The sequence below is a fragment of the Astatotilapia calliptera genome, chromosome 9 (assembly GCF_964374335.1).
Source record: "Astatotilapia calliptera chromosome 9, fAstCal68.1, whole genome shotgun sequence".
In the NCBI taxonomy this organism is placed as follows: domain Eukaryota; kingdom Metazoa; phylum Chordata; class Actinopteri; order Cichliformes; family Cichlidae; genus Astatotilapia; species Astatotilapia calliptera.
In genome coordinates this window covers 30,520,244-30,532,294 of record NC_137430.1, presented here as the reverse complement: position 1 = coordinate 30,532,294, position 12,051 = coordinate 30,520,244, and the positions used below count along the sequence as shown (strand labels likewise).

Genomic DNA, 12,051 nt, shown 5'->3' with positions numbered 1-12,051 from the left:
CAGTAGCAGCTTACAGAGGCATCTAATTACCCACTCTGGAATTAAGGCATACAGCTGTGACATTTGTGGAAAAACTTTCAGCCACATAGAGAGCCGAAATACACACCTACGCATTCACACCAGACATGTTGTGTACTGCTGTGATCAGTGTGGCAAACAGTTTACAACAGACTCAAGCTTGCAACAACACATGTTTACCCACACTGAGGAGAAACCTTATAAATGTGACCTGTGTGAGAAGACTTTTAAAGCTCCACGTTACCTGAGGCACCAACAGATCCACACCAGAAAGAGACTCTACAAGTGCAGTTACTGTGAGGTATGTATTTATATTGTTATCTTGTCATTTTAGCCTGACTGTTTGGAACAACTCTGCTCATTAAACTGTGTTAGCATGTTAGCAATTCTACTGCATGGAAAAGCAGCTCTGAGTGATTATTCAGATTTTCATTTCAGTTATGATTTTAGTATTACTGTAGTATTATGGTGGTAGTATTGTAGTTATTGCAGCCCAGTAAAATGTGTTAACTGAAACAGTAAAATGTAATTGGACGTCTGCAGAGATGCTCTTTATTTATGTTGAAGGACTGACTTACAATGTCTTTGTGTCTTTGTTTAGAAGCAGAGAGACACAGATGGATCCAGTTCTCAACCCTGTCGTCACTGTGGTGGTGGGAAAGACTTTCGTTGTGATCTTTGTGGAAAAACTTTCAGTCGAAAAGACAATCTAAAAGTACATCAGCGTAAACACACTGGAGACAAACTGAAAAACTGTAAAGAATGTGGGAGAAGCTTCACCACATCAAGTAGATTAAAATGCCATGAACTCATTCACAGTGGGGTTAAAAAGCACCTCTGTGATCAGTGTGGGTCATCTTTCATTTCTGCATTGGAGCTTAAAACACACAAACGAGTCCACACAGGAGAGAAACCATACAAGTGCAGACACTGTGACAAAAGCTTCTCACATTCAGGTAATTGTAACAATCATGAACGTACACACATGGAAGGAAACTACAGCTGTGACTAGTGTGACAAGAGCTTCAGGAATCTCAGTTCATACTCCAAACACAAACGATCCCACGTTACTAATAAACTGTTTCACTGTTACCAATGTGCCCAAACATTCACGTCATTGTCTGCTCTGTGCAAACATCAGTGTGATACAGCCACATAGAGAGCCGAAATAGACACCTACGCATTCACACCAGACATCTTGTGTACTGCTGTGGCAAACAGTTTACAACAGACTCGAGCTTGCAGCAACACGTTTACCCACACTGAGGAGAAACCTTATGTGATGTAAACACATGATGTCAATGAAAATATCCACCTAGTTACATTTTAACCCTGAGGGGTCGACCACTTTTTTATGTGCGATACCGATATCATAAATTTGGATATCTGCTTTTTAATCAATAAAACTGTTTTTTAAATATCTTGCTGCTTTTTGTATAACTTCATACTGAAGTTAAAAAAAACAGTAATTATTATTGTTATACCTGTATGCAAAAAATACACTGCACCCAAAATATTTCAGAGTTCAGCAAAACTGATCAATCTAATAAACTTCAACCTACTCCATCCTCCCTATTCATGTGAGTGAAGTTGGCCCCCCCACCTTCTTCAAATCCAACAAGTGTTATCAAACGTTTGTGCTGCAAAGATTTTCGTTTGTGCTGCTATCGTTTTAAAGATATTAATAAAAAATTCTAGAGGTCATCAGAGGTCAACCAGCCCCCCCACATTAATGGAATCAAACAAAACCGGTGTCAATCAATTGTGCTACGTTTGTGCTGGTTTGTGCTGCAAAAATTGTCGTTCGTGCTGCTATCATTTCAAAAATATTAATAAAATAATGTCTTTATGTGTGCTCAATCATCCAGGTAAGTAAATTCCAAAAGTTGATTCTGTTCACCTGGACATTTTCAGTGGGAGAAACGTTTTGTCAGTCATCCAAGTGACTTCAGTCTCAGCTGACTGCAGGTTTCCCCAACCTTATAAACAGTACATTTGCACAGCGAAGGAAACTAGCACCACTGAATGAACAATGGGCTGGGGGGTTAGTTCCATGATTGTTAGTATGCAAATTCTTATGACCATTCATCAACGACTACTAATCAAAGACACAGATTCTCAAATGGCCATGAGTACCATTCACCGAGAGTTGGGGAATGGCTGCAATCACAGCATTGTAAGATGGCGAAAGATGTACCCTTGGGCCCCCCTTCTCGATTCAGAGATGGTCAGCATCCTGCTAGCCTGATGGACGAAGCTGTCTCTCAGTCTGCGGGTTCTGGCCCGGAGGCTCTTCAGTATCCTTCCTGATGGCAGCAAACTGAAGAAGCTGTTTAAGGGATGAAGAGAGTCACCTGTAATGAAGAGGACCTTCCGGATGAGGCAGGCGCAGTAGATCTCCTAGAGAGGGAGGCAAGAGAGGTCCCCACAATCCTCTCTGCTGCTCTCACTACCCGTTGTCATTTTTTTCCTGCAGGACCCAGTGCAGGAGTCATACCACACAGTGATGCAGCTGGTGAGGATCAGTGATGGGAATAACGGCGTTACTTCTTTCAGTAACGAGTAATCGAACTACTTACTATTCCTATCGTTACAATGCCGTTACAGTTACTAGCAAGGAAACGCGGTCCGTCACTATTTTTCAACAAACAGAGGGTTGAAGCTGTGTTCAGCTTACTGCATCTTATATCAGTTGCACGGAAGTAGCTGACTACGTAAGTAATCTGGACGCTACAGCTTTAAGCAGCTGGGCGCTCCCGCGAACGGTAATCACGATCACTGTCTAGCACAACACCTGGAGCTGTTTGACTGAGGAAGAATAAAGTAGTCGTGGTAAGCCAATCCCATGACCAATTAAAGACGAAGCAACAAGGTGGTATATACCAGTTTTTAAATTGTGTTTATAGGCCACGTAAAACCAGAGTCATGATAAACAAGATATACACGGCGTTTTTTCCTCAATAGTTTCGTCACGTAAGGACAGCACCAGCAAGCACTCTCTGCTTCTCCCCCCTCCAGAGCGAGGGTGGAGCCGTAGGCATATTCAGTTCACAAGGGTTTAATGTTATATCAAAATAGAATCAAACACGTAACAGTAGCACCTAAAAACAATTTAAAAACTTGATTTTATAAAAAACAGTCCTGGATCACACATCGCTCTGTGTTTTCTTTTGTTTATAGTTTGTCCTTTTGGCATTAGATCCTAGGTTCCTTAAATGTGAGTGAAGTTGGCCCCCCCACCTTCTTCAAATCCAACAAAAGTGGTATCAAACGTTTGTGCTGGTTTATGCTGCAAAAATTTTCATTTGTGCTGCTATCATTTTAAAGATATTCAGGAAAATTTCTAGAGGTCATCAGAGGTCAACCAGTCCCCCCACAATAATGGAAACAAACAAAACTGGTGTCAATCAACTGTGCTACGTTTGTGCTGTCTCTGTTTTACAGGATATTAACAAAAATGTAAAGGTCAAAAGGTCAACCAGCCCCCCCACATTACCCAAATCTATAAAAATGATGTCAAACATTTGTGCTACGTTTGTGCTGCTATCATTTTAAAGATATTAATAAAATAATGTCTTGATGCGTGCTCAATAATCCAGGTAGGTACCAATTTCAATAGGTACCTCCCACAGGTCGCACTTATTCCGCCAACGATGTGGAGATCGAGCTGTTTTAGATTCAGCAAAATCAAAGCACTCAAAAAGATCCTCTGGAAAAGATTAAAATTCTTGGAACAGAGTTTAATACACAGAATTATATCAACAGGAAGAAAATACAGTTCTTCTTGCCTTCTGGCAGCTGAGGCGAGAAAAAACAATCCCAGGTGGCAAAAACTTCATTAATATAATTGTAGATAATATTTGACGTAAATATGCGGGTCTTGTGATTTTAAACATGTAGGTTAGATGCTTATCACAGTGATTCCATTATATAACCACTCCAGTGTATGTATAGTGTATACATGTCAGTATAAGTCAAGTGCATTTTTAATCTGTAGCTCTGTTGCAGGGTGTTTTGGTACCATTCTTTATTCATGGCTGTGTTTTGGGGCAAAATTGTGAGCAGACTCCCTTGGATGAGAAGCAACCCCACACAGAAATGGTCTCAGGATGCTTTACTGTTGGCATGACACAGGACTGATGGTAGCGCTCACCTTTTCTTCTCTGCACAAGCCTTTTTCCCAGATGCTTCAAACAATCGGAAAGAGGCTTCAGCTGAGAATATGACTGATAGGTTTGCAGCATAAACCTATTCGCTGGAACGTTAAGGACAACTTGCTACACAGCAAAAAGCAAGACACAAGGCACCAAAGTTCTTCGTGTTACTCATGCATGAGGGAGACCTGCCTGGAGCCAAGTGTCGTTCCACCACTTGACCTCCGTCAGACTCTCAGCCAGGGTCCCCATAGCACTCATTTTATTGTGGTCACATGAATATGCATAGGGTCATTAACATACAACATCTTACATAGGTATACATGTGAACAAAGAATACTGTCTGTGTGTGTGTGTGTGTGTGTGTGTGTGTGTGTGTGTGTGTGTGTGTGTGTGTGTGTGTGTGTGGGGTCAGAGTGTGACCCCATAAACGACTTCCCTTAACCTGCTCGTTTGGAAAATCCAACAGTTCATCTATATGTAAAAAAGCACTTAGACTAAAACTGACATAGCTACGTTAATTCAGGATTACTGAATTGGAGACTCGGCTTCGCACCCTTCATTCACCCGTAGCTAGCCAGGCCCCTGTAGCTGGTGCAGCCGAAGATAGCGTAGGCCCCGCTAGCTGTTCCCCGGCAGACCCCAAGCAGCTGGGGAAACAGGGAGGCTGGGTCACGGTGAGGAGGAAGCATAGTCCTAAACAGAAGCCCCAGGTACACCACCAACCCGTTCATGTGTCTTACCGTTTTTCCCCACTCTGCGACACACCCGCCGGGGGTCAAACTCTGGTAATTGGCAATTCTGTTTTCAGACATGTGAAGCTAGAGACACCGGCAACCATAGTCAATTGTCTTCCAGGGGCCAGAGCAGGCGACATTGAAGGAAATTTAAAACTGCTGGCTAAGGGTAAACGTAAATTCAGTAAAATCATAATTCACGTCGGCAGTAATGACACCCGGTTACGCCAATCGGAGGTCACTAAAATCAATATTGAATCGGTGTGCAACTTTGCCAAAACAATGTCGGACTCTGTAGTTTTCTCTGGTCCCCTCCCCAATCAGACCAGGAGTGACATGTTTAGCCGCATGTTCTCCTTAAATTGCTGGCTGTCTGAGTGGTGTCCCAGAAACGATGTGGGCTTCATAGATAATTGGCAAACCTTCTGGAGGAAACCTGGTCTTGTTAGGAGAGACGGCATCCATCCCACTTTGGATGGAGCAGCTCTCATTTCTAGAAATATGGACAAATTTATTAAACCCCCCAAAATATGACTATCCAGAGTTGGGACCAGGAAGCAGAGTTGCAGTCTTACACGCCTCTCTGCAGCTTCTCTCCTCCTGCTACCCCCCCAAAAACCCATCTCCATAGAGACTGTGTCAGCTTCCAAAAAAGACAAAAACAAACTAAAAACCAGCAACAAACAACTTAAACATAAACAATCACAAAGGAAGAACAATACAGTATCCACATCTGAACCAAAGAGTAAAACAGTGAAATGTGGATTATTAAATATTAGATCTCTCTCCTCAGAGTCCCTGTTAGTACATGACTTAATAATTGATCAACAAATTGATTTACTCTGCCTTACAGAAACCTGGTTGCAGCAGGATGATTATGTTAGTTTAAATGAATCAACACCCCCGAGCCATTCTAACTACCAGAAATCTCGAAGCACAGGCCGAGGGGGCGGTGTGGCAGCAATTTTTCACACTAGCCTATTAATTAATGAAAGACCAAGACAGACTTAATTCATTTGAAAGCCTGATGCTTAACATTGTCCACCCCAGCTGTGAAACTCAGAAACCAGTCTTACTTGTTATCATCTATCGTCCACCTGGGCCTTACACAGAGTTTCTGTCTGATTTCTCAGACTTTATATCTAATTTAGTTCTGAGCTCAGATAAAATAATTATTGTGGGTGATTTTAACATCCATGTAGATGCTAAAAATGACAGCCTCAACATGGCATTTAATCTGTTATTAGACTCAATTGGTTTCTCTCAAAATGTAAAAGAACCCACCCACCACTTTAATCACACTCTAGATCTTGTTTTAACATATGGCATAGAAACTGAACATTTAACAGTGTTTCCTGAAAACTCTCTCCTGTCTGATCATTTCCTGATAACATTTACTTTTACAATAATTGATTACACAGCGGTGAAGAGTAGACTTTATCAAAGTAGATGTCTTTCTGAAAGTGCTGTAACTAAGTTTAAGAATATAATCCACCCACTGTTATCATCTCCAATGCCCTGTACCAACATAGAGCAGAGCAGCTATCTGAACGCTACCCCAACAGAGGTCGATTATCTTGTTAATAATTTCACCTCCTCACTACGTACGACTCTGGATACTGTAGCTCCAGTGAAAACTAAGGCCTCAAATCAGAAGTACCTGACTCCGTGGTATAATTCTCAAACACGTACCCTAAAGCAGATGACTCGTAATCTGGAGAGGAAATGGCGTGTCACAAATCTAGAGGATCATCATTTAGCCTGGAGAAATAGTTTGCTGCTTTATAAGAAAGCCCTCCGCAAAGCCAGAACATCTTACTATTCATCACTGATTGAAGAAAATAAGAACAACCCCAGGTTTCTCTTCAGCACTGTAGCCAGGCTGACAAACAGTCAGAGCTCTTTTGAGCCAACCATCCCTTTAACGTTAACTAGTAATGACTTCATGAACTTCTTCACAAATAAAATTTTTATCATTAGAGAAAAAATTACCAATAATCATCCCACAGATGTATTATTATCTACAGCTACTCTTAGTACCATTGATGTTAAGTTAGACTCTTTTTCTCCAATTGATCTTTCTGAGTTAACTTCAATAATTACTTCCTCCAAACCATCAACCTGTCTTTTAGACCCCATTCCTACAAAACTGCTCAAAGAAGTCCTGCCATTAATAAATTCTTCGATCTTAAATATGATCAACCTATCTCTAATAATCGGCTATGTACCACAGGCCTTCAAGCTGGCTGTAGTTAAACCTTTACTCAAAAAGCCATCTCTAGACCCAGCAGTCTTAGCTAATTATAGGCCAATCTCCAACCTTCCTTTCATATCAAAAACCTTGAAAGAGTAGTTGTCAAACAGCTAACAGATCATCTGCAGAGGAATGGTTTATTTGAAGAGTTTCAGTCAGGTTTCAGAGCTCAGCACAGCACAGAAACAGCTTTAGTGAAGGTTACAAATTATCTTCTTATGGCCTCTGACAGTGGACTCATCTCTGTGCTTGTCCTGCTAGACCTCAGTGCAGCATTCGATACTGTTGACCATAATATCCTATTAGAGCGATTAGAACATGCTGTAGGTATTACAGGTACTGCGCTGCAGTGGTTTGTATCATATCTATCTAATAGACTCCAGTTTGTGCATGTAAATGGAGAGTCCTCTTCACACACTGAGGTTAATTATGGAGTTCCACAGGGTTCAGTGCTAGGACCAATTCTGTTTACATTATACATGCTTCCCTTAGGCAGTATCATTAGAAGACATAGCATACATTTTCACTGCTATGCTGATGACACCCAGCTCTATCTGTCCATGAAGCCAGATGACACACACCAATTAGTTAAACTGCAGGAATGTCTTAAAGACATAAAGACCTGGATGGCCGCTAACTTTCTGCTTCTTAATTCAGATAAAACTGAGGTTATTGTACTCGGCCCTGAAAATCTTAGAAATATGGTATCTAACCAGATTCTTACTCTGGATGGCATTACCTTGGCCTCCAGTAACGCGGTGAGGAACCTTGGAGTCATTTTTGACCAGGACATGTCCTTCAACGCACATATTAAACAAATATGTAAGACTGCTTTCTTCCATTTGCGCAACATCTCTAAAATTAGAAATATCCTGTCTCAGAGTGACGCTGAAAAACTAGTTCATGCATTTATTACTTCCAGGCTGGACTACTGTAATTCATTATTATCAGGATGTCCAAAAAACTCACTGAAAAGCCTTCAGCTAATCCAAAATGCTGCAGCAAGAGTACTGACAGGGACTAGAAAGAGAGAGCATATTTCTCCTGTTTTGGCTTCCCTTCATTGGCTTCCTGTTAAATCCAGAATTGAATTCAAAATCCTGCTCCTCACATACAAGGTCTTAAATAATCAGGCCCCATCTTATCTTAATGACCTTGTAGTACCATATCACCCTATTAGAGCACTTCGCTCTCGCTCTGCAGGCCTACTTGTTGTTCCTAGAGTATTTAAAAGTCGAATGGGAGGGAGAGCCTTCAGTTTTCAGGCCCCTCTTCTGTGGAACCAGCTTCCAGTTTGGATTCAGGAGACAGACACTATCTCTACTTTTAAGATTAGGCTTAAAACGTTCCTTTTTGCTAAAGCATATAGTTAGGGCTGGACCAGGTGACCCTGAATCCTCCCTTAGTTATGCTGCAATAGACGTAGGCTGCCGGGGGATTCCCATGATGCATTGAGTTTTTCCTTTCCAGTCACCTTTCTCACTCACTATGTATTAACAGACCTCTCTGCATTGAATCATATCTGTTATTAACCTCTGTCTCTCTTCCACAGCATGTCTTTATCCTGTCTTCCTTCTCTCACCCCAACCGGTCGCAGCAGATGGCCGCCCCTCCCTGAGCCTGGTTCTGCCGGAGGTTTCTTCCTGTTAAAAGGGAGTTTTTCCTTCCCACTGTCACCAAAGTGCTTGCTCATAGGGGGTCATATGATTGTTGGGTTTTTCTCTGTATCTATGAAGCGCCTTGAGGCGACTTTTGTTGTGATTTGGCGCTATATAAATAAAATTGAATTGAATTAATCCTACCGTAAAACAATAAAACAAGGTACGACCTCTTCCCATGCTCCCAGGATGTAGGTGTGCATTCCTGGAATGCACACCAAGCCTTTGCAGCCTGCTAAAGATCACGCATCCTATCACTACACAATTGATTATACACCTCTAAGCATATATGGTTAAATATTTCCTAATACAAATGACAATAATAAAATCTAAACCCAACAATGACTTTGCCCCAGTCCTCAGCAGTCCATTCACCATGTTTACATGATTTTTGTTAAATTAAATCATGTTAACATGAAATAAACAGAAAAGGAAAACTGTGTTCTGACTTGTTTAGAAATATATTTTTCTTTTGTTTTTTTTATTCTTAGATTTTTTTCTAGCTCCAGTCTGTGTCTCCAACAAATAGGACAAAGGATCACCTGCAGCTCAGACGGGATCTACCCTCAACCTGAGCTCACCTGGTCCATCAGCCCTTCATCCAGCATCACCAACAAAAACACAACAGCCCACCAGACTGAGCAGCAGCTTTACAGCATCAGCAGTTCTCTGATACTTCCAAACAGTGACATGGATCTATATTACATCTGTGCAGTCAGCACTTGCAGAAACAGGAAGAGAGCAGCCTTCAGAAAAAGAAATTATACATCCATCCATCCATCCAGTGGAACATTTTCATCAGATCTTTACAGGAGATTCGATCTGAACTCGGTGGAGCCTGATCTCAAGGGTTTTAAGTCTGACACTGAAACCAGAGGATCTTTCTGTCTCTTCAGATTCACTGTGATCCAGTGATGGGAGTGATTTCAGCCCTGAGTGATCACGCTGATGTTTGCACAGAGCAGATAATTTAGTGAATGTTTTGGCACATTGGTAACAGTGAAACAGTTTATTAGTAACGTGGGATCGTTTGTGTGATTTAAGTTGACTTGCAGTGGTGAAGGATGACCCACACTGGTCACAGCTGTAGTTTCCTTCCATGTGTGTACGTTCATGAAGGTTACGATGACCTGATCGTGAGAAGCTTTTTTCACAGTGTCTGCACTTGTATGGTTTCTCTCCTGTGTGGACTCGTTTGTGTGTTTTAAGGTGACCTGCAGTGGTGAAGGATGACCCACACTGATCACAGAGGTGCTTTTTAACCCCACTGTGAATCAGTTCATGTTGTTTTAAGTAACTTGATGTGGTGAAGCTTCTCCCACATTCTTTGCAGTATTTCAGTTTGTCTCCAGTGTGTCTACGTTGATGTCTTTTTAGGGAGACTTGCCAACTGAAAGTTTTTCCACACACGTCACAATGAAAGTCTTTCCCACCACCACAGTGACGACAGGGTTGAGAACTGGATCCATCTGTGTCACTCTGCTTCTGAACAAAGACACAAAGACAGTGTAAGTCAGTCCTTCAACATTTTTATCCTGAACGTCGCCTGAAATAAAGAGCATCTCTGCAGACGTACAATTACATTTTACTGTTTCAGTTAACACACTCAGTTTATTGGGCTGCAATAACTACAATACTACCACCATAATACTACAGTAATACTAAAATCATAACTGAATGCAGAGCGACTGAAAGCTCTGTTCCCCATAGTACTAAGGTGTGAGGACGGAACAGTAAGATGAATAGCAGATGATGATCTGAGAAGGCAGGAAACAGTGGTGATATGGAGCAGGTCACACAAATATGAAGGAGCAGATTTATGGATACACCTGTATGTAAGAAGTAACATTTTAAAATGTATCCTGGCTTCTATGGGCAACCAGTAAAGGTGCTGAAGAACTGGGGTAATATGAGCTCTTGACAGAGTGCAAGTTATGACCCGAGCTGCAGAATTTTTGAAGAAGTTGGAGTTTATGAAGGGACCTTTTAGGGAGACCAAATAGGAGGGAATTACAGTAATTAATACGGGACGTAATAATCACTCACAGCTGCTTTTCCATGCAGTAGAATTGCTAACATGCTAACAGTTTAATGAGCACAGTTGTTCCAAACAGTCAGGCTAAAATGACAAGATAACAATATAAATACATACCTCACAGTAACTGCACTTGGAGAGTCTCTTTCTGGTGTGGATCTGTTGGTGTTCTCTCAGGTAATGTGGAGATTTAAAAGTCTTCTCACACAGGTCACATTTATAAGGTCGTTCCTCAGTGTGGGTAAACATGTGGCGTTGTAAGTTTGTGTGTTTAGCAAACTCTTTGCCACACTGATCACAGCAGTACACGTCATGTCTGGTGTGAATGCGTAGGTGTGTATTTCGGCTGTCTATCCGACTGAAGGTTTTTCCGCAAATGTCACAGCTGTATGTCTTAATTCCAGAGTGGGTAACTAGATGGCTCTGTAAGTGGCCACTTTGAGTAAAAGCTCTGCCACACTGATCACAGCTGTACGGTTTAACTCCACTGTGGATGAGTTGGTGTTGTTTTAGAGCATTCTTCCAGGAAAAAGACTTTCCACACAAGTCACAGCTGAACGGTCTCTTTCCAGTGTGGATGACCTGATGCTGTTTAAGATGACCCTTCAAAGTAAAATCCTTCCCACACTTGTCACAGGTGTGTTTTTTCTCTCTCTTTCTTCTGTGAGGTTTGTCGGCCTCCTGAGAGCGCTGACTTCTCGCTCCATGTTGGTCCTGCAGTGACAGAGATACAAACAGAGGCAGTGAGTGAAATGCAGTCGTGGAACAAACTCAACCTTCAAACTCCCTCCATTAACACTCGTTTTAAACCTGAAGGTGGAGTGTGGCACCAAACACCTTAAAGGTCTCTTATCCCCACCTGCTGGTAGTAGGAACACATTACATCCAACCTGGTGTTAAAAATAATTAATGACTGTTCAAACGTTTCACTGTAGAAAACATTGGATTAATTTTTGATTAAAGGCAATTAAGTGCCATTCATTTTCAATCTATATTAATCGCATTTTATTTGTATGAGCAAAAAAAAAAAAAACACAAAAAAGGGAAAATATACACACTTAATGTGTTTACTGCCTGATACCGGGCTACCGTTGTGGTGCTTTGAACGTGTTTTTTTGCAGTGATAAACCAATATTAAGTCTGTTCGAACAACAATAATACTACTATTAATAATAATAATAATAATATTATTATT

General features: G+C 41.4%; 2 protein-coding genes across 7 annotated transcripts in view; one reads left to right on the top strand and one right to left on the bottom strand.

Annotated features, from left to right (window-relative positions):
• The window catches only part of LOC113028823 (uncharacterized), a 270,569-nt gene that overhangs the window by 64,738 nt on the left and 193,780 nt on the right, over nt 1–12,051 (top strand). The gene's annotated exons all lie outside the window — the stretch shown is intronic.
• Nucleotides 1–12,051, bottom strand: part of LOC113029509 (uncharacterized) — a 75,746-nt gene that overhangs the window by 7,312 nt on the left and 56,383 nt on the right. For 2 of the 4 annotated variants that reach the window (XM_080306689.1, XM_080306688.1), the window contains exons 4-5: nt 10,974–11,570; nt 9,046–10,306 (exon numbers count right to left, since the gene is read on the bottom strand). In XM_080306689.1, coding sequence (XP_080162815.1) covers nt 9,620–10,306; nt 10,974–11,570 — 1,284 coding nt within the window. In that variant the 3' untranslated portion in view covers nt 9,046–9,619. Of the gene's footprint in view, nt 1–9,045; nt 10,307–10,973; nt 11,571–12,051 lie in introns of those variants that run through there. The other 2 variants (XM_080306690.1, XM_080306691.1) reach the window with 2 other exon arrangements.